Source organism: Macaca mulatta, chromosome X (assembly GCF_049350105.2).
Source record: "Macaca mulatta isolate MMU2019108-1 chromosome X, T2T-MMU8v2.0, whole genome shotgun sequence".
Classification (NCBI taxonomy): Eukaryota; Metazoa; Chordata; class Mammalia; order Primates; family Cercopithecidae; genus Macaca; species Macaca mulatta.
In genome coordinates, this window is record NC_133426.1 from 55,082,457 (window position 1) to 55,104,927 (window position 22,471).

General features: G+C 38.1%; 2 protein-coding genes across 6 annotated transcripts in view; both read right to left on the reverse strand.

Annotated features, from left to right (window-relative positions):
* ALAS2 (5'-aminolevulinate synthase 2) overlaps window positions 1-22,471 on the reverse strand; it is a 421,539-nt gene that overhangs the window by 239,341 nt on the left and 159,727 nt on the right. The gene's annotated exons all lie outside the window — the stretch shown is intronic.
* On the reverse strand, window positions 1,891-21,104 carry VCF2 (VCP nuclear cofactor family member 2). Of its 5 annotated transcripts, XM_077987827.1 has the most exons (5): window positions 21,036-21,104; window positions 17,936-18,035; window positions 12,019-12,021; window positions 4,966-5,096; window positions 1,891-2,661 (listed from the first exon to the last, which is right to left on the reverse strand). In XM_077987827.1, exons 1-5 carry the CDS (start codon window positions 21,053-21,055, stop codon window positions 2,565-2,567), a joined length of 351 nt encoding a protein of 116 aa, XP_077843953.1. In that variant the 5' UTR covers window positions 21,056-21,104; the 3' UTR covers window positions 1,891-2,564.

Genomic DNA, 22,471 nt, shown 5'->3' on the forward strand with positions numbered 1-22,471 from the left:
AATCTCACCTTTAATAGTAACCCCCCATAATCCCCATGTGTTGAGAGAGGGACCCAGTGGGAGGTGATTGGATCATGGGGACAGTTTCCCTCATGCTGTTCTCATGATAGTGAGTGAGTTCTCATGAGATCTGATGGTTTTATGAGTGTTTGACATTTCTTCCTACAGACACTCACATTCCCTCCTGCTGCTTTGTGGAGAAGGTGCCTGCTTCCTCTTCTGTCATTCCCCTTCTTCCATGATTGTAAGTTTCCTGAGGCCTCCCCAGCCATGCAGAACTGTGAGTCAATTAAACCTCTTTCCTTTATAAATTACCCAGTCTCGGGTATTTCTTTACATTAGTGTGAGAACAGACGAATACACCATCTAAACAAATGCATTTGGGGCAACTCAAGGAGCTCAGAGAAACCACAGAAGATAAAAAAAAGAACCAGGGCCAATGAAACATGGAAGAAATTGATTCTACTTAATCTAAGTGACAGGAAGTTAAAGACCTACTCCTTAGTCTAAAGGAATACCAAATCTGGAGTCTGGGGATTGTCAAAGTGAGTGATGTGTAAATTTATACTTTCCATGTTAATCATCTATTTGTTTTATTTTATTATGTTACAATCTTGGCTACTTCAAAAAAGTCTTTTAGTAGTAAAGGAAGAGCAACTCTAACTCCATACAATTACTTTCACTTGATCCCTGAGAAATAGCACAGATATAAAATCTTTTCCTTTCATTTTAATTAGATTTTATAGACCAAAAAGTTGGATTTTTTCCCCTTCCATCAGATGAGAATGAATGAATGACTTTCTCCCTGGAGAAGGCTATATATTTTCCCTAAAGTCTCCACCAGTATCTTAATTGGCATCTGAATTTCTAGTTTTGTTTGTAACCAGAAAATTTCCCTTCATTATAACAATACTGTGGCCAGAAGATACATGGAAATTGCCAACTAGTCAAATGTGCATCAGTGTGGAATCCCACATGTGATTTACGCAGGTGTACCATCTTTGTACAGTTGGTCTCAAGAAATTGTCTTAAACAAAATATAAAATAGATCTCAATGGCTTCCTGGTCAGAATATTTGCCTCTTTTGCCCAGCCTCGGTTCATGTATTCAACAGTTGTTCCATTCAGATGATATAGGTTATACTCTGACCACAGCCTCCAGCCAGGAGGAACAAGAAATTGAGATGGAGACAGTCTGGTAACCATGTCAGCTTTAAAATCTGACTCACTCTGCAGGGATTTAATTGACAATATTATAGAGTATTCATTTGAAAATGCTGCTGTATAAAAAGAAATGAATTTAGAAAATCATTCAACATGTAGACTCTGATGAAGAGCTTAGAGTAAACTTTGTTTCATTCTACTCTTTCTTTGGTTATGTAAACAGGGAACTATTCCCTAGAGAAAAGGTGTCCTGGCAGCCCTGGTCTTCACTATAAAAGCAGAGATACCCTGGCACTGCTGCTTGACCACTGTGTTTCTTTTAGCAAATCATTAACCACTCTCAGTCTTCTCAGGATTGTATGTAGTCATAGGGATAACTTACTGTCAACCTCCCACTCCTCACCTATGAAATGGAGAGCCCACACCACCTACCTCAGGGGTTAATGAGTAACTCACACAGAATATCACAAACGGTGGGTTTGAATTTAAGGGCAGTTTCTTTCCCCAAGCACCACCACACCTCATTATTGGAGCAGCATTCTGCCCTTGCTTTATACTCTCATTTTAAAATATATAACAGGGTCCAATTTTACCTTTTAAACTAATCTGGTTCCCTTTTCTCAAACTCCTAATTTTGGAAAAAAAAAAAATCCAGAGAAGTCCTTTTGTAACACCAAAAGTTCTTGCCTGAGCCATGCCAAAGAGAGACACAGATCGGACCGAGAGAGAAAAAGCTGTAGGCTTTATTAAGCAGAGTGACCATACAAAGCTTCCACAGTGTGGAAGAGGTACCAAGCGGGTAGCCAGTGTTAGATTTTTTGAACACCTTTTAAACTCTTTAAGGCGGGAAATATGTGCGGCAGGAAGATGCTACCAGAGTGAGAAACAAAGACAATTAACATGACTCAGATCTTGAGGCAAACCGGAATTGTAACTTAAGTTTGATATACTTATAACCTTGCAGTGGCATGGCAAAGGAGACAGGATCTCACAGGATTTTACATATTGTGTTTACAAGGAATTGGAATTGGGAGCATAGATAAGGTCTGCTGGTCACAGAAAAAGGGGCTTTTAACATTCCTTTTAGTTTCAGGGGAGGGGGAAGGGAGAGAGAGAGAGAGAGAGGACACAGCGAAGCTTACAACAAAATTTTTGCTGTTTATAGCTTTCTTGGGGAAGGAAACACAGGCACAAATTCTGATGTTAGGAATATTTTAAGCATGTATCTTCAATATTATTCATCCAGGACCAAAGTAAGTCCTGATACAGGAAATGAGTGAGTTTCACAGCTTTCTGAGCCCCTACTCGACCCAGGAAGCTCAGCTGGAACCTCCTCTCACTTTCTACTTTCTTCTGATATTCCTTAAAAATACTTCTCCTTCATAGCGGAGATAATTAGTTTTAAACAGCTTGGTTCCTTCCCTGCTGTGAAGTATTGAGTTTTATTTCAGGACCAAAGGACATAAACCAGTTTATGACATGAACAGGTTTAGACAATCTGCAAAAGACAGGACAGAGATTGCATATTGTATTTACTAGGACACGAGATTTACACTGACCACTCTGGAATAAGACTGTGCTTACTTAGTTCAACTAAGTACTGAAAAGTCATAGAGACTGAAAAGCCAACACATTTTCTGTGTGTATGTAATTGCTTTATTATGTTTTTGTTTTTTTTTTTTTACTTTGAAAAAATAGTGCTTTGTCGTGGTGATAGTTCTATCTTTCATATTTTTAAATAGGGGGAATGAATGGAAATTTGCTTTCTCAGCTTTTCAACTACACTGTGGTTTTAATAGACACTTTCTTTCAGTAGGATGCTGTGTATTTAAGCCCACAAAATTCTTCCTAGGTATTTCTGAATCCTGTTGTGTACATGTGGGTTGAAAGTTCAAATATTTCATCTTCTTTAGTGTTTAGTTTCTCACTTTATTGTTAGAGAAACTGGTGGCCAGGTATTCTTTCTCTATTTTCTGCCATAAAACCTTTTAGAATTCAAATTTCTTCTCACATACATCTGGAATTGACTTTGGAAGCACTGGCCATAGAAAAAATGTTTTTACTCAAACCATCTAATTGAGAAATAATTGACTCATGCCTACTCCCTAAGGTTGGGGCCAATATGGTGCTGTAATTTTTTCCCCCGTAACACTAAAATTCTACTACGAGTATCTTCCTTAAAATCCTACCCATATTCAAGGAAACAACCATGAAAATTATGTGTGTGTGTGTGTGTATGTATGTATGTATTCTTTTCCTAGGATAGTGTTCATTTTCATATGTTAATTCTGTCATTTAATAAAATCTCATTCTTCTTTAAGTAAAACTGTAACCTTACATCTTTTCCAAACCTTGCCAATTGGCAAACACCTCTTGGTAGAGCTATCCATAGTTCACAGATCTGCTAGTTTCCACTCTGTGGACCTCCAAATATAGTGCAAAAGAGAATGTGACCAGGGAGGAGAGGACTGTTAGACTCTAAAGCATTTTTGTTTAAATCTACCAACAGGTTGTACCCCTTGCATACTCCAGGGCAGACAACCTGATGCATCCTGGTCCATTGTTCGCACAGCTCACCACTGAGGAAGCACATCTATGAATTCCCTATTCAAATTTGGTTGCTTCTTTAGTATGACTAAAACATGGGGATCCCCCCATCTCTAAATCAATATTACTGCCTGTTTCTTCTAATGGCATCTCAGCTTATTGTTTCTAAGCCATGCGAATCTTTGCAATTTTAATAATGGAAGCTAGCCCCCTAATCTCTATGAAAGGGTCCATGTAGCATAAAGTGGGCAGTTGTCCAACCCACTTCCACAATTCTTGTTACTTTAAACATCAGTTTAGAAGCTTACACTGTATTAACATTTACTCTATACATAATAGATGGAATTATGAGATCACATAATGTGCTAATGTAATAAATTTTCATTTAAGACAAAATGTAATTACATATTTCTTATCTGACAGAATTGAGAAGTGTTTCCTACTAAGTCTGAAGTGCACACTCTAGAGGATAAATGATACAGAAGGTATCTAAGTATACAAGAACCTTAGAAACATTCTCCCTGGAAATGCAAAGTGTAGAGACAGTTATTAGAGAGAGGTTTTCACGTTCATAGTCTAAACTGGGTCTGATTGTTGCCATTACAACTAGAGAGCAATTTCAATAGAATATCTACCTTCTGAGGGGAGTATGGCAGTTCATTTCAGTGCAAGACTGAATCTGGCTTTGCATATTTGGGAATACTAACTTACAGTTTTTTGAGTGTGGATTTTTTGTTTGTTTTTGAAATGAAAGCTACATACTCTTTACTAGGCTATTGTAGTTTTAAAAATGAAGACTTACTTGTATTTTAAAAAGATGTTTAACATAGAGTTTCTAATTGACAGATCTGGAAATCAATCTGAATTGAACATATGGCTTCAATGCACAGGAGAATTTCCTCATATTGCTACCTTAACATGAATTTGACACCCAACTTGAAAACTCCATGTAGAAAGAGTAAAATAAAAATAAAAATTACATAAAAAATTCTTCACAGCCCCTTTAAAATTGCAACAGTGCAGTAAAACCCCAATTAAACAACTGCCCATTAACTTGTTATTTAAAATGTAGACTTAAAAACCAATAGACATTTTTTGGTGTGTATGCAATTGCTTTCATAAACACAGTTTAGGTTGGAATAAGGAAGTCCTAGTTCATCATGTTGGAGCTCGTCCTCGCTGCTGCAGGCTGTTGAAGTGAGCCTCCTTCAAGGTCTGGTTGATGTGGGAGTAAAGACCTTGGCATGGTACATACCCCTCATGCAAGAACTGGGGAATGTTCACATTGGGTTCAATAACAATCTGGTTTAAGTTGCCTTCTGGTCCACTTGCTCTCTCTGGGATATTAATGCAGCTGCTGCTCCTTTCATTATCACTCCATGAGAACTGGAAGGAAAAAGACAGAAAGGGGATTGCTATTATGCTATTACAATATTTTTCCTACTTGGCTTGGAGAATAGCAGCATAAAACTCTATACTGGGCTTTAAAAAGCCATTTAAGATAGTTCATTCTATCCTCACAACAACCCTTTAATTAAGTTGGGATTAACAGCCCCCATTTTACAGATGAGGAAACAGATCACTGCCTTGTCTAAAGTCACATAGCTATGAAGTGGCAGGGTGAGGATTCAAACACAGGCCTTCCAGTTCCAAATCCCTTCACACATTCTCTACCCTTGCTTGTACCATTTATTCCAATTACTGCATCAGAGAAGTAAGTACTCATCCTTTACCTGAAGTATCAATTAATGCTAAGGATGTAATAGAAATAATGACCATAACAAGTAAGTTGGACTATAGGTAAAAGTTACAATGAAGCAAATAAGACACATACATTTATACATACATGCATACACACATAGATACAAATAAATAATGACTTTGTACACATATCCTGATAGTGGACATGTATAAATATCTTCGTATATCAATTCAATGCTACATACATATCCTGAAAGGCATTTGACATACTTTTAGTCAAAGTTATATGCTACTTATTAGCATTTTATGACTAGCATTTATTGTTCTTCTATATTTATGGATTTAATAGGGTGTGTATTTTCTTCTTAAGATCTTTTTTTTTTTTTTTAATTGAACTAACCTGATTCAGTGCCTTTTGTACATTGGAGAAGCTACTCAGGGATGCCTGTAAACAGTCATTTCCAAGAATTTCCTGCCTTCCAATGTTACAATTCCCAAAAGAAGAAGGTAATGGCAAGGACTCTTATTCAAATTACAATATTTAACAATGCTGGTATTATATTTCTTCTAAGTAAGTTTTTTCCAAAGGCAACATTAGTAAGATTTACACCAAGAATGGTCATAGTCCATAGGTCACTTGCAGCTGCTCAACTTAGGTCACACAGTACACTGCCCACAGCTACCAAGATACAACCTATGCTCATCTTTATCCAACTAGAAACATATGTTAAAAGAACCTGTGCAGGAAAAGAGATAGAAGGGGCCAAATGAAGCCAGATGTGAGAGTTACCAATAGCAATCAAATTGATTTAAGGATTAAATGTCAAGGTCAATTCAAAAAGAAAATTTAAAAAAATTCCTAGGCCTGAGTATAAAAATATAGAACTCCCACTGTCACAAAATAATGAAGTTATGAATATTCCAAAATTAAGTAAGCTATTACATTGGATAAAAAACCCACAGCCCACACTTTGGTTCCTCTTAGTTGGCGTTCCTTGTTTTTTTTTTTTTTTTGTTACAGGTACTGCCTGAAAAATAAGGTAAGAACTAGAAATCATTTCTGATGAATCAAATTTTCATCTCCAATGACATCATATTGATTTTACACTACAGTGCAACACTAGGGTGATGCTATGCTGTGTATATTAAAAATTCATAGGCTAGAAGGGATTTCTTTACAATAATTATTAAGAAAAAAATACATCTACCTTTAATTTGTTTCATTTTAAAAGTTTTTAAACTCAATCGTGTACAGATATAAATAGAAATGCTCATTAAGACATTTTTATACTATTAATATTTTTAATAGCTGAAAATCAGAAACAACTAAATGTTTAAAAACAAAGAAGCAGTTAAATTATAGTGCATGCATTCATACAACAGAATCTCATCAGCCATTAACAATAATGATATATCATTCTATATCAGAAGTCTTTATACTTCAGGTTCTTAGAAAAGTCTAAATTTATAGGCTATAAAAATAGTTAACAGAGAAATAACTAAACAATGACACAGCTTTCATCTGGGTAAACCATTTAAAAAATTAATTAGGTAAATGTAAGGGAATAAATGCCTATAAATAAACTTGTCATATAATTTAAAATCTAAAGTTATATTAAGTTAAATAATAAATAGTCATTAAAGGTCTGGATCACTTCCAATTTTTAAAAAATTATAGGAAAATATTTTTCTAAAAAATATTTTCTTATTTTAAATAAAATTATTTTTGTCTAATTCAAAGGTTACTTAAAAGTTATTTATGAAACAAGGTGAAAGTAACCAGTAAATATGAGCAGTGTAAAGAAATATCTCCTTCTTTACATACTATATATTTACCTCTTTATAAATATAAAGGGGTATTTTTGGCAAGAAAGGTTAAAAGGAAATAATTTTTTAATAATTATTTTATGAGAAATAATAATTTCTTTATATGAGAAAGAATCTTGTATAGTAAATTTCTATCCTAAAATAACTGGTTATTTAAGAAAGAAAGATGTCTAGCATAAAACAGGAAGTCTGAGCATCTCATTAATGATTTGTATCAAGTTGTCTATAATTAAAGGGAAATTATTTATAATAGTCTTTTTAAAGATTGGATTTTGATTTTTTAAAAAACACTTATACACTAAAGAATTGGGTAGAACAACAAAATTTTCTTAAGGTATTGATTTACTCTTAATACACTTGCAAGGGATTTTAATATTTTTAATCCAATTTTCAACTTTTATTATCTTGCTGTTTTCAGCTTTCTCTCCCCTTTGAAAAGGCCTAGGATAATAACCGTCTCCTTCAACTCATTTTCAGCTTCCATAATTTTTTTCCTCAGGTTCTAACTGTTGGTCATGGCCTGACGCTAAAAATGTTTTATCTTAAAGGTCTAAAGAAAATGTTTTCTTCCAACATAACATTCTGTGCTCTTGGCTTTAAATTCTTCTATGAATCCAAACATTTTCATTTATTACCCAGGAAACACTCTGCCTATGTCTAACTAATTCAACTATCACTTTCATTAATTTTGATTTGCAGGTTACCTAAATGGACTTTCCATAGGGAATATTAATTGTACTGCAGGTATCAGGGGAAACCAGCCCCTGACATTTCACATACATTCTTTTCTATTTCCCTAAGTGTTGGCTGGTCTGAGAAATAAAGGGAAAGAGTACAAAAGAGAGAAATTTTAAAGCAGGGTGTCCGTGGGAGACATCACATGTTGGCAGGTTCCGTGATGCCCCCTGAGCTGTAAAACCAGCAAGTTTTTATTAGCAATTTTCAGAGGGCAGGGAGTGTACGAATAGGGTGTGGGTCACAGAGATCACATGCTTTAAGGGCAACAAAAGATCACAAGGCAGGAGGTCAGGGTGAGATCACAAGGTCAGGGTGAAACTAGAATCACTAATGAACTTCCACGTCCCGCTGTGTATGCATTGTCATTGATAAACATTTTAAGAGGGTTCAAGAGCAGAGAACTGGTCTGACTAGAATTTGCCAGGCTGGAATTTCCTAATCCTAGCAAGCCTGGGGGTGCTGCAGGAGACTAGGGCGTGTTTCATCCCTATCTATATCTGCATAAAGGCAGACACTCCCAGAGCGGCCATTTCAGAGGCCTCCCCTGGGAATGTATTCTTTTCCCAGGGCTGTTAATTATTTAATATTCCTTACTGGGGAAAGAATTCAGCGATACTTCTCTTACATGTTTTCAGTAATAAGAGAAATATGGCTCTGTCCTGCCTGGCCCACAGGCAGCCAGACTTTAAGGTTATCTCCCTTGTTCCCTGAAAATCACTGTTATCCTGTTCTTAAGGTGCCCAGGTTTGATATTGTTCAAACACACATGCTCTACAAACAATTCGTGCAGTTAACACAATCATCACAGGGTCCTGAGGCGATATACATCCTCAGTTTACGAAGATGACGGGATTAAGAGATTAAAGACAGGCATAGGAAATCACAAGAGTATTGATTGGGGAAGTGATAAATGTCCATGAAACCTTCACAATTTATGTTCAGAGACTGTAGTAAAGACAGGCATAAGAAATTATAAAAGTATTAATTTGGGGAACTAATAAATGTCCATGAAATCTTCACAATTTATGTTCTTCTGCCATGGCTTCAGCCGGTCCCTCCGTTCGGGGTCCCTGACTTCCCGCAACAGCAGGAGGTTTTTTTTTTCCCCTTTTGGTAACTGGTCTAACAAACAAATTTTACATTTTATTAAAATAACTCCTATGTCATTGTTACTAAAGTTTTAATTTGCTTAGAAAAAAACTGAGGTTAAATTTTTTTAAAAATCAAGGTTACTACATCCATGTAATTTCTTGCTTTTAAAGTCCTTGCACCTTTAAGTTATAGGGCTTTGACTTCTGGATATAAAAAGAACACCAAGTCTTGCTAAATCTTAAACAGTGACAGCAGTTAAAGCCTTATCTTCACACCCAGTAGAAGATGCCAATCAAAATACACTATGTGCATAAGACACAGGGCCAGAAATTAAAACTACTAAATACCTCAAGGCCTAGGGACTATTATGGAAGAGGTGGGTGTGTGAGATTGTAATGGCCAATGTTGAGAGATAAAATTAGTTTGGTTTCTCTATAAATTAACTATTAATATTGAAGGCACACTGATGCAAGACCAGCATCTGGGCCCCAATGTCAGAGTAACAAGGTTTTCTTGGAGCATTAACCTACTTAATTTAAAAAAAAAATAAAGGTTATGAAAAAGTTTATTGAAATTATATCTTATGGTCAAGATGACCAAAACTTAATAAATTTGTTTAGAAAATTTTAAAAGACAGATTTAATGGGCCTTGTGCTGTCTTCATTAAAGCTTATTGTTTGGGAAATTAAGTCTCCTCTCTCAAAAAAATAAAAACTTTTGTCCCTTTTTGAAATCTTTGAGTCATCACTCGGCTAAATGGATGACTTATTGTGCAATGACCTTTGATCCTATTTTGTGATATCAGGTGTTTTTAACTTTTTACAGTTGACAAACTTTCCAAAATAAAATTCTAGCTTTGGTCCTCATTAATCTTTTGATATTAGGTCCCCTGAAGTCCAAAAGAGACATATTTGGGTTATTTGATATAATATAATCATACAGAAGTATTGTCAAATATAAAATGGCATTTAACCTTCTTTGGATTACATTTATATAAATGTGTTTTTAGTATGTGTTTAAGAATTGTATGAAATTCCTGTGATTCTGATATGTCTTGGTACATGTCAGCAGTCCCCAACCTTTTTAGCACTTGGGACCGGTTTTGTGGAAGACAATTTTTCCACAGATGGGGGACGGAAGGGATGGTTTCAGGATGAAACTGTTCCACCTCAGATCATTAGGCATTAGATTCTCATAAAGAACACACAGCCTAGATCCCTCACATGTGCAGTTTACAATAGAGTTTGTGCTCCTATGAGAATCTAATACTGCCACTGATCTGACAGGAGGCAGAACTCAGGCAGTAGTTCTTGCTTGCCCACCAATTACCTCCTGCTGTGCGGCCTGGTTCCTAAGAGGCCATGGACCAGTACAAGTCTGCGGCCGGAGGACTGGGAACCCCTGGTATATGTTATCAGTAGTAATAATGATTATGTAAAATAGTTGTATGCCACAGAAGTAACCAAATTTCCTTGTCAATTACATCTTTATGACTGTTCTAAGACTCTCGTTATTCATGGTTGTTTTACTTTTATCACTTTCAAAAGGTGGTTTTATAATCAGCTATAGGACTCTGACAGGTACTCTTGAATGCAGGTTTCTGATAACTTTGGAGATTGTGATACTAGAATAGAGGAAAAACTTCCAAGACTCTCATAGAGAGCTAATGTATTCATAAACATTGAGCAGAACAGGAGTTAATTACACAGACTAAACTAATGGAAAACTGAAATAATCTTTTTGTGACTTTGAAACATTGTTTGAAACTCAGAAACTTTTGTTTCTGAATTTCTAACTTTGTTTCTTTTTCTAACTTGTTTCTGAGTCCAGAAAACCATTTTTCTTTGAGCTATTTTACAGCTTTTAATATTTGGTTAACTATGCTCCTGTGAGAAAATCTGAAGCGTATTTCTCTCTACCTAATTTCTCCAGAATTTGAAAACTATTTGCAAGTATACGTAGTTTATGGTAGTATAGTTATTTGCAAAAATTTGATAAGACTCTGTTTTCTTTTGTAACAGGACACAATTGAAGCCACTGATTTTACTGAGGCTTTGATTGGAATGGCAGATCCAAACAGATTGCTTTAAGTAATCAAAGTTGACTTATAGAGCCAATAAAATCCCCTTGAGAAAGCTGACCTCATATATTGTCTACACAGTCCGTGTACAGGTTCCTGACCTGTGGTAAGTAAAGAATGGCACTTTCTGACAGGCCCAAGGAGTCCCACATTATCTTGGGACCTCAGTAAGAATTCACTCAATTAATGTGGATATTTACAGGCACAGATAAATCCATGGCTGGGCTCAAGGCGTTGAAGTGTAATCTGAGATTCTTTGTGGAATAAAGTTCCAGCAAAGCCAATTTAAAAACAAAAGAGTGTGCATGGCAAATAGTTATTCTTGCTGACTTTATACAAATACTCAGGCAAAGTATAACAGAACTAACACTTATTTTATGCACAAATTTGTCCTATGATTTGTTTTTAGTGAAAATGGAGCTTGAAGAGAAAAAAAAAAGTTTCAAAATGAACTATAGTACATTTGTTGTTAGATTCTAGTCTTGCCTAATGTTTTTTCAATTTTTCTTATTTTCTAGATTAGACTGAATTCTAAAATTTTTCTTGGCTACAAGTCTCCAAAAATAATGTTTTCGTTTTTTTTCTTTCTTTCCTTTCCTTTTTCCCATTTTTCCTGATTTGAAATCACTAAAAATTAAGCTGTGCTTTCTTAAAACCCTGTGAACTGAAGCTAGACAACTTAAGCTTCAGAAATAAATAACAGCAACCTATTTACATACATAAAACACTTTCGTACCTGCCTACTGATGTATGGACTTCAGAGTAATATGGCCTATATTGATTTTCCAGGATTGTTCTCCATCTTTTTGTTTGTTGTTTTCTTTCTCTCTTCCTCCCCCTACTTTTTCTTCACAGAACATGATACTTCACAACCTGCTAAAAATGAGGTTTCCTAATAATGTGTGACCTACCCATCTAGAAATAAACCATCCTTGCCACGAGAGATCAAACAAAATCTGAGACCAGAGATTAATTTTCTTCTAAAATGCTTTCTCCAAAATATTTCAGAAAGAAAGTGGGGGAAATGTGAAAGGAAAATAAATCTCAGGGCCCTAAAATCATTAGGCCAAGGGAAAAGCCAAGCTAGGAACTACATCAGGCAAACCCACTTCCCATTTTATTCCTAAATCAGAGAGCTACAAATATTTTTTTTAAAGCGACATACCTTTCTCACAATTTGCCCACAAAGAAATTCCTTTTGGGCTTCAAGATCTTTGAAGTCCTGTTGAATTTTGAGCTGGCAATGTAAACTGATAACTTATCTTCACAGGTGTTAGACAGAAAGTCACACCTCTGCTCACCTGAGACAAATGCATATCTGATTACTCCCTCTACCCTATTGTTTATGTAAAAATGCAGATTCACTGAGCCAGACTAAATTGTATATTCAGTGAAAGGCAGATCAAGGACTCAAAAGATTGCAACCTCTTGTCTCTTATATACCTATGACCTGGAAGTCTCAGCTTCAAATTGTCTTGTCTTTCCAGACTGAACCAATGTACATCTTACACATATTGATTGGTGTCTTCTATCTCCCTAAAATGTATAAAAGCAAGCTGCACCCTGACCATCTTGGGCATATGTTGTCAGGTGTGTGTCGCAGGTGCATGCTTAACCTTGGCAAAATAAACGTTCTATATTAATCGAGACCTGTCTCAGATATTTTGAGTTCCTACATATAGTTGGGACTTCAAATACTTTGTTAAAAATTTTAGTTTTGTATCTTCACTTTCTTTCTTATTTATTTATTTATTTATTTATTTATTTATTTATTTGAGATGGAGTCTCGCTTTGTAGCCCAGGCTGGAGTGCAGTGGCGCGATCTCGGCTCACTGCAAGCTCCGCCTCCTGGCTCAGTCACCTGGCTGGGACTACAGGTGCATGCTGCCACATCCAGCTAATTTTTTTTTTTTGTATCTTTAGTAGAGACGGGGTTTCACCATGTTAACCAGGATGGTCTCGATCTCCTGACCTTGTGATCCACCCGCCTCGGCCCCCCAAAGTGCTGGGATTACAGGCGTGAGCCACCGCGCCCAGCCTGGATCTTCACTTTCTAACTCATCTACTACAAATATATTTTTTTTGTGAAAAACAAACATTTTATTTGTAAGTAGGCAAACTAAAGAATGCTACTACAAAACCAAATACAATCTGCTTATGGATTCAGTTACTTCTGACTTCAAAGCAAACACTTAAAAAGTGCTGTAATTCCATAAATGAGATTTTGGGAAGAGGGTTTAACCTCCTTTAGTCTAGTAAAGAGCATCTAAAAAGTCATACATACTAGCATTTTCTAGGCTAATAATGCAGTTTATTTAATAAACATAGCCTATATTATGCAACCTGGGCTTTGTCACACTTACCCTGTGAATCTATTTCATGTGAGATATCCCACTTAATGGACTGTTTGTCAGAATGACTGAGAGGAAAATTTGCTTCTTGATGGTGTATGGTTTTGACACTTGAAACTGCTATCTTAGTACAGAAGCATTAACCTTACTACACTTTATTTTATTTTATTATGTTTTTAGAGACAAGCTCTCACTCCATCATCCAGGCTGGAATGCTGTAATGCAATTGCAGCTCACTGTAGTATTGAACTCCTGGGCTCAAGGGATCCTCCTGCCTCAGCCTCCCAAAGTGCAAATTCTTTTATCAGAGAATAAATGAGATTTTAAGCACCTCACTATTTGGAAAGACTCATAATATATAAAACATCTTCAACACCCTCCTGATTCCTCATACAAATGTCTTACCAGAATGCTTATCCTACCTGACAGTTACAAAGCTCATTCTTTTTTCTCTGAATTTTCAATATAGGTTTAATGCTGATATCTGTGCAAGGAAAATGAAGGACAGAGCCCTTGCAAATTCACACACATAGCAAAATAAAATTATATTTATGAAGACTCTAAAGAAGGGTATCTCACTATGCAAAATTCACAAAGGCACTTTACAAAAATCCTGGAGTCCAGGTCTGTGTGAAAAAGCAGGATTTAGGTTAGTTTGGGCCATAATGAAATCTGCATACTTACCTGTAACCAAAGAAACTTTGAGACCAGCAGGGATTTGCTAGAGCACATTCTGTTTTAGAATAGGCATCAAAATCACCCGTGTGGCTTTCTGACACTTTGACTCATGTGCACATGCTGGGGCCCAACCTCTGAGAGGCTCTCAAGTAGGCACAGATTGTTCTGATGCCCAAGCAATATCTAAACAAATATTTGCATGTCTATCATACAATGTATAAGGAGGCACTTTGCCTGGGATACTTAGGGGTTCAACATGTAATTCTTGAGCCTAATCAAGAAGAATACAGTACTCTGAGAGTGACAGGATCAAGCTATTGCAATGACAAGAATATAGCACTGAATGCTGACTGGGGAAATAGAGGAGCCTTCTTAAAATGAAATGCATCTAAGCTAGGCCTTCAAAGATACAGAGAATATTAATAGGAAGGGTGTGACAAATGGAGAGAGCAATAAGAACACAAGCAAGCTGAAGAAGAGTTATTGAGGAGACAAAGCCACAGATGATGTAGCTGGTATCTCCGAGAGAAGAGTTAGTGAGAACCAAAATATGCAAGAGAAGATACGGCTAGGTTATCAGGGGCCTTGAATGTCACTCTAAGAAGTCTGTACAAACAGGTATTTGAGCATAAGATAAATGCTCAGATCTATATTTAGGAAGAGCATTTTAATGGATGAATGAAATAGGGGGTGGATGAGACCACAAAAACCACTGGGAAATTTTGCAATGTATCAAGCAAGAGGCAATGCAAGCCTGAATTAGGATGGTGGAAATGTAAAGAAAGGGATATATTTGATACACGCAGAGGTAGAATAGAAAGGAGTCATTGAGGAAATGACAGAGACATCTAAGTTGCTGTCAGGCACCTAGGACAATGATTGGCAAATGGTAGGTGCTCAGTAAATATTTGGTAATGCAATTTAGGAAGTCTCAGACGTTCCCTGACATATGTTACAGCAAAGGAGTAGGGAGGGGATGGAGGAGCTAAGGTTTACTGAGCAGTTGCATGAACGGAGGTGAGGAATAAAAGGGAGTGAATGTAGATTACAGTTTGGATTTAAAAGACAGGGAAAAGACACAATATTTGAGAGAAAAATAAACTAGACACAAGATTAGTTAGGGAGTGAAAAGAGAGCCTTAGCAGGCTAATGAAGGAAACGGGAGATAAATAAAACTGAGGAGATGAGGAGGAATATTAATTACGGAATATCTTCATAAAAACAGAGCAGAAATTCATGCATGTATTTATGATATAAAATTATATAACACTTTTTAATTGTAAAAGCAGATGAACCCAGGATTTTATTTATTTATTTATTTATTTTTTGAGATGAAGTCTCACTCTGTCGCCCAGGCTAGAGTGCAGTGGCACGATCTCGGCTCACTGCAACCTCCGCCTCCCTGGTTCAAGCGATTCTCCTGCCTCAGCCTCCTGAGTAGCTGGGACTACAGGCATGCACCACCATGCCTGGCTAATTTTTGTATTTCTTTAGTAGAGGCAGGGTTTCACCATATTGGCCAGGCTAGTCTCGAACTCCTGACCTCATGATCCACCTGCCTTGGCCTCCCAAAGTGCTGGGATTACAGGCATGAGCCACTATGCCCAGCCCAGTATTTTACTTTCTTTCAAGCCCTAGCTTTCCTCTCAATTCTGTCCCTCCATGCCTACAGCTTTTCCTTTATGTGAACCTCCACAACAAAACATTCACTCCTAATACACAGTCTATCCCTGGAATAATAATATGATGTTTATTCAAAGGCACCTATAGAAACTTGAATAAGTAAACAGATGATCCTAACCAAATCCATCAGAGGGCACTTAAAACATGTGCTCCCAAAGTTCCAAGGCATTTAAAATGACGTGTACGCATTCTCTAATACTAGAAACATTGTGGAATCTTATGAACTGTAAAATACCAAATTAATTAGGTTGTTGAATTACAACCATTTTCCAAATTAGTAAGGCAATGATAGTCATGTGTTAACTTCTCTGTGCTGATGGGGTAAATAATCTATGCTTTTTGTAGCTCAGTTTCCCTCATAAGATGAAGTTAGAACAGACACTGAGTTGTAAGTTATTTTCCAGCTCAGAAATTAAATTTATAAAAGCTTGTTCCTCCATTTTGAATGTATCTCTAAGTAGAAGCTAATTTCAGAAGGTTCCCATTTTCCCACAGGGTTTAAAACCACATCTAATGACCATTATTTTGTTCAACAATGATTTCATTCCCAAAAATGTCTCCCAAAGTAGTTCTGTCTCTTAGAATGTATGTGATCAAACGTGATGAGAATGACTGCAAACTACTAAGAATCTAAGAGAAAATGTTCTTCAAAAAATTTCACCAAGGTCAGGGCATGGTGGCTGATGCCTGTAATCCCAGCACTTTGGGAGGCCGAGGCAGGCAGATCACTTGAGGCCAGGAGTTTGAGAACAGCCTGGCCAACATGGAAAAACCCCATCTCTACTAAAAATACAAAAACTAGCTGGCCATGGTGGTGCATGCCTGTAATCCCAGCTACTTGGGAGGCTGAGGCACGAGAATTGCTTGAACCTGGGAGGTGGGGGTGCAGTGAGCCGAGATCGTGCCACTGCACCTCCAGCCTGGGTGACCCAGTGAGACTGTCTCAAAAAAAAAAAAAAAGGTCCCAGTTGTCAACTGAATTGATATTACTTAAAATGATAACCTGACAAGGGGAGATTTCCTGTCAGTTGAAAAATAACAGGATTCATAGAACTCTAATTTTAAATGTATTTGGGGCTTCCTGGTTCTGTTTTTTTCTCTCATTTGTCTTACTTCTGCTACCCCCTTGGAACTGTAGCATTAGGGCACAAAATCTTTTCCTACTCTATACAGTAGGGAAGAGAAAAAGGCAGAGATCTGCTCCAGATAAGCCACTTGTGTGTATATCTACATAATTGTCCACTCTTAATTTCTTGTACTACTCAGTAATCTGAAAGGTAAAATGAATGCTCCTTGAAGTTGAAATTCAAGTTCCTTAGAATGGTGGTTACTACAGGTTTAGAAAAGAGGAAGGCGGGGGATGAAAAGAAGTTGGCTAAGGGGTATAAAAATACAGTTAGATAGAAGGAATAAGTTATAGAATTCAACAGTACGGTAAGAAAATTACAGTTAACAATAATTTATTGTCTATTTCAAAATAGAAGAGAAGAATTATAAGTTTCCAACACAAAGAAAAGATATGTTTGAGGTGACGGATATCCCAATTACCCTGACTTGATCATTACACATTACATACAGGTATCAAAATGTCACATGTATCCCCAAAATATGTACAACTATTCTATATCAATAAAAAATTGAAAACTTCAAACTCTTTTTCCAGCACCATTAAATTTGCAAAAATCATGAGACTGCCCCAAATTTTTCACTTTTTTCACTGAGAAAGCAAGATTTGCCTTCCAGCTAATAACATATCACTATGTACTAGAAAACATGTTTTCCATATAAAAATAAGGGAAGTAAGACTACTATTCCCTGCTCATATGAGGGGACAAAATTACAGGGGCTAATTCCTCCTGATTATGTTTGGCAAAGTTTTTCTGTGCTTCTTTTCCATTTTCTGTGAGATACTATATCATAATTTAAAGCTCCAGCTCAAAAGCCACTGTAATCAACTAAGAAAACTTTTATGAAGGTTTCTTGGAATAATACATTTCTTTTCATTACAGAGCACAAATTGGATAATTTAGTGTAGGCAATGAATGAAATAGAGGGTATCTGCCCATACTTCCTACCTCTGTATCTTGAGAATCCTGAAAGATAGGGTTTCTCTTATTCCTTTTGGGCTGGGCAGAATGATGATTGTCCTCTTTACTGCCATTTCTTCTTCTTTTCCTGAAAATAAATTGCAAAGAGAGAGTTGTTAGATGAAACAACTCATCTTTTGGATGCTTAAACTGTAAAGCAATGACAACATACATATATGAGACCTTGCCTGAAAAAATATGTCACTATCTGCTATCCCAAGATATAAAAGTCGTAAGTACTCCATCACCAGGCATGAAGATAAAAATGTAATACAAGAACTCTAAGTAAAGTCAAGCTGTACATTTCATTTCTAGAAATAATTTTCGTAACTTTAAATGACCCTTGAAAATAAAGAATACGAGGAATTTAATAGCTAAGTTTTCAAAATCTACCTAATTAGTTTCATTGTCTTGACTCCACGAAGTTACAATTCCAGGGTAAGTGATTTTGAACCCCTTCAGTAACACTTAAGACATGTGTGTCTGCCAGTGTCTACTATTAAGTTCTTATGCCAGTGGTGTAGCGACACTGAAGAGATATTTCTCGTATTCTGAATGTGGTTAGGCACTTACTGTTGCCATACCAGCTAGTATTATGACATAGTTACTGCACTAGATTGTCACCATGAGATTGTGGCTGATTACTTCCTTGAAACATTCATTTCTCAAAATTGTTTTCAATGATTGGTAAGATTACATCTTCAGTTTCAAGTTCCTTGTCGATAAGTAATCAGACTGCAGCATTTGACATAGTTTTCACAGCACTCTATTATTAATCAGACATTCTCCCCAGCCATCTGCCTAGAGACTACTTTTGAGTTATTGGCACTCCTAAGAATGGCTGAGTTTACTAATTTTTATAATTTCATTACTCTTTAATCAATTCTCATCTCTAGGAGACTACTAGTCATGTAGTGCAGTGATTTCTAACACTCTGTTAAATTAAACTGCTTTCTTTAAGAAAAGAAAAAGCAACACATAATAGGAAAAAAAGGAGTTCCTGTACTTGGAACAGGGGCTCTTTAACCACATCCCTCCCTGGATCTGCCTTCCTGTGCCACCCACTAACATAGCCTGACCTCTCTTCTTAAAACTGAGGAAAGAGCAGGCCCAGAGAAGCACAGTGACTCAGACAGTAAAATGAGTAAGGCTGGTAGAGCTGAGGCTGGAAGGAAAGCTCTCTTTAGCCTTGGCCCAAGGTCCTCCAGGAAAGTTTTCAGGAAGTAAAAGTTAATGAAGAACTGCATGTCCAAATCAAACAATATCTTTATGATAAAGAACTTGCCAATATAAATGAATTCAGCTTATTTGTGTACAGTGTCTAAAAAGGCACTTTTTTTTTGGCAGGAAATGTGACTTTTACCCAGATATGTGAGACATGCTAAAGCAGTTTTAGTGGGATTTGGGGAGAAAAAGACCTTTGTAGTCAGATCAGGCTTGCTTCATAAATACTGTTTACTGTCAACTGTCTGTGTCCCTAATTCCAATAGCATGTTGGTAATTTGGCCCCTAAATTCATAGTTAGTGTATTTTTCTTTATATTGCAAGCTCCTCATTACATGATCTAAATCAATGCAGCAGGCTAGGTTGACTAGCTTTTCACCACTGGAATAAATAACCTTAGGATGCCTTCCAGAAAATAACCTTAGCATACCTTTCAGAAAATAACCTTAGGATGCCTATCCTTCCAGAATCACAGTTCTATGAATTGATCCAGGGCAGGGTCTTTGTCAAAAGATAGCCAATATACTAACAGCTGATCAAAATATGGAGCAACAATAAAACATCCACCGCATCTACCAAGGAAATTCTATGCTACATCTTACTCACCGAAGCCTCAGTGAGATTATTATGAAATGAAAGAAAGAGCCTCGAACCTGGAAAGATCTGGGCTTTGTCCTGAGTCTGTTACCAACCTTTGTTACCAACCAGCTAAATGGCCTTTGTCAACTGAACTGGCTGAGGCCAGTAAAACTGATTTTTAAGATATCTTAATGTCATAGGCAAATGCTGACTACAAAATGCCGAATAAAAAATCACGTAGAAAACTGCTGCTGTATTACACTCCATTATGACATGATTCATTATATATAAAGAAAAAAAACGACTGGATATAAATATTATTTTATTTCACAATGTTTATTGAGCATCCACTAAGTGCTAGGCACTCCTCCAGGTGCCAGGATAAAAGAGTGAAACAAACACATGCCACAGCTCCTGCCTTCATTAGGGAGCATGGTGATGTTTGTCTTTGATCATGGTATTTTGAGTATTTGAGTACTTTGCGCTCAAGTTTTACTGAAACTTTCAACAGCTTACAATACCTTTGCATTTTTTTTTAAAACACACTAATACTATGAAAATGAATTTTCAAAGTGTGAAGCTGAGTTTAAAAAGCAGAATGTTCAAATTATGAAACAATGTTAATCTCATTTTTTAAAATACAACTTTATGAATGAAAAACATCTAAGGAAATTTATCACAAAATATGATTAATGGTCACGGCTGGGTGATCGGACTGTGGATAAGATTGGCTTCCTTTATTACGCTTTAACAGTCTAACCAAGTTTTCTACCATGAGATTCAGAGACGTTTGTAATGAAAGAATACATTGATAAAGGCCCATAGAACCCTCGTATCACGTGGAGAAAGATGACTAAACCAATCAGAGAAATAGAAATACTAGTTGCTAGGGTACCTAGCAGCCTCACCGAAGAAATGCCAATTTGAAAAACAGAATGCTATTGTCCACTGACTGAGTTTTCGCAAGGGACTACATCCCCACCTCACCCCCGCCTCCAGGGCTTGTAAGGCACTGACAACCAAAGGACCAGCATTTTCTTTTGGAGAAGGGTTCGCGGCATTTTTTTTTTAAGCAAGAAGGGCGGGGCATGAGGCGAGCAGGGCCGCTCCGCCCGGCAACACTGTCACCTGCAGGTCATGAGAGCGCCACCAATCCCGGAAGAAAATACATCTCCGCTGCGTTTCCACCCCGAGCCGCGAGATCTTGGCTGAGAAAGCAAAGCGTGATGACAGTGGGGACCAGAGAACGAACAGGTACCGGCAAGAAAGGCCCCGACGAACCTACCGTACAGGGCAGCCTCCCATAGCACAGGACAGCCTCGCATCGTCCTGCCCTCGGAACCATAGCAACCACGCAGGAAGTTCCTGCGCCGCCGGACAAACGCAGCCCGGAGGGCGGGGCTGGCCTAGGATTGACGGGCTCTGGGCCTGTGCATCGGAGCCCGGGGAGGTTGGCGCCGGTCTCCTCTGGGTCTGCCGCAGGCTTCCTTCCCTGCTGTTGGGAGCTGACACCTGAGGGACGATCCGCTGAGCGTCAGGATCTGCTGCGCGACTGCCCCAGCCGCCCCATGTTCGAGACCTGTGCCAATCCCATGGACATTCTCCTCCCACCCAGCCAGCCTCTGAACACGCTTCTCAAGTGGTACATGCCCTGTCCTCCTCACAGCCCTCACACCGCTGATCCTCCTCGGCGACCTCAGCGCCCCCGGGGCTGACCAGGCCGTGGCCTGCGCCTCTCTGTCCTTAGGGGGGTTCTCCTCCCACCCACCTAAGTCTCTTCCGCCCGCGGTCACGCCCTGGGCCTCAGGAAAGACCGCCATTTCTTGCATCCCCCACTCTCATAACGGGCAGCACCCGATCCTGTCCTAACAGCTCCCTCTTCCAATGCCCCAGCATCCACAGCCTTCAGCCCCAGCCCCAAGGAGGCCACCTCTCCACTAACCACAACCGCGTTCCTCACCATTTAACCTTCCTTAGCCAGCTTACCCAAAGCTATTAACTCTCTGCCTCCTCCCTACTCTCCTGGCAATCCCCGCCAAGTAGACAATCAATGTACACCCTCCACAAGTGTACCTTCTCTGTCTAGTCTACTTACAAGATCCCTCCACAAGCACCAGCACCCAATTTTCTCATGATAGTCACTGATTTTCCCTTGAGAAAACAGAAACAGTCAGAGAGGAACTCGCACCGCTTCCCAACAGCAGTGGACCTGCACTTGTAATCTTGGCTGCTTCCCTGGAGGAAGTGACAGGATCCTACTTGAGACAAGGCCCTTCACCTGGATCCTATACCCTCCACCTTCTTAAGGGATCATCTTTTGCAGTTATGCTTTCACCTGAATTATCATGTTCCTCTATCTGTATTTTATTATCTATAAAGTTGGCAAAGGGAGTGCTAGAGTTTAGGCTCATCCTGGTTCTTGCTGTTAAGTAGGTGATACCACAGGGGGCTGCATTCCCTGAGGATGGGGGTGGGGAGGGGCAGATGTTGAAAGTGACTGATTCAAGAGCTAAAGATCGTGCCATAAAGGAAGCCTAACCCAGCTAGGGGCTAGGTGACCCTGCAGCCAAGACTGTGGAGAAGACAGCCCTGGACAGGGGACTTTTAGACTGCCATGTTTGTCTCTGCATTGTGCAATTTTAGCAAGAATCCTGCTAAGTTAGTTTAGTTAGAATTTCCCATCATCAGTATCTCAGTTAGGTTCCTCATCCCCCAGGTGAT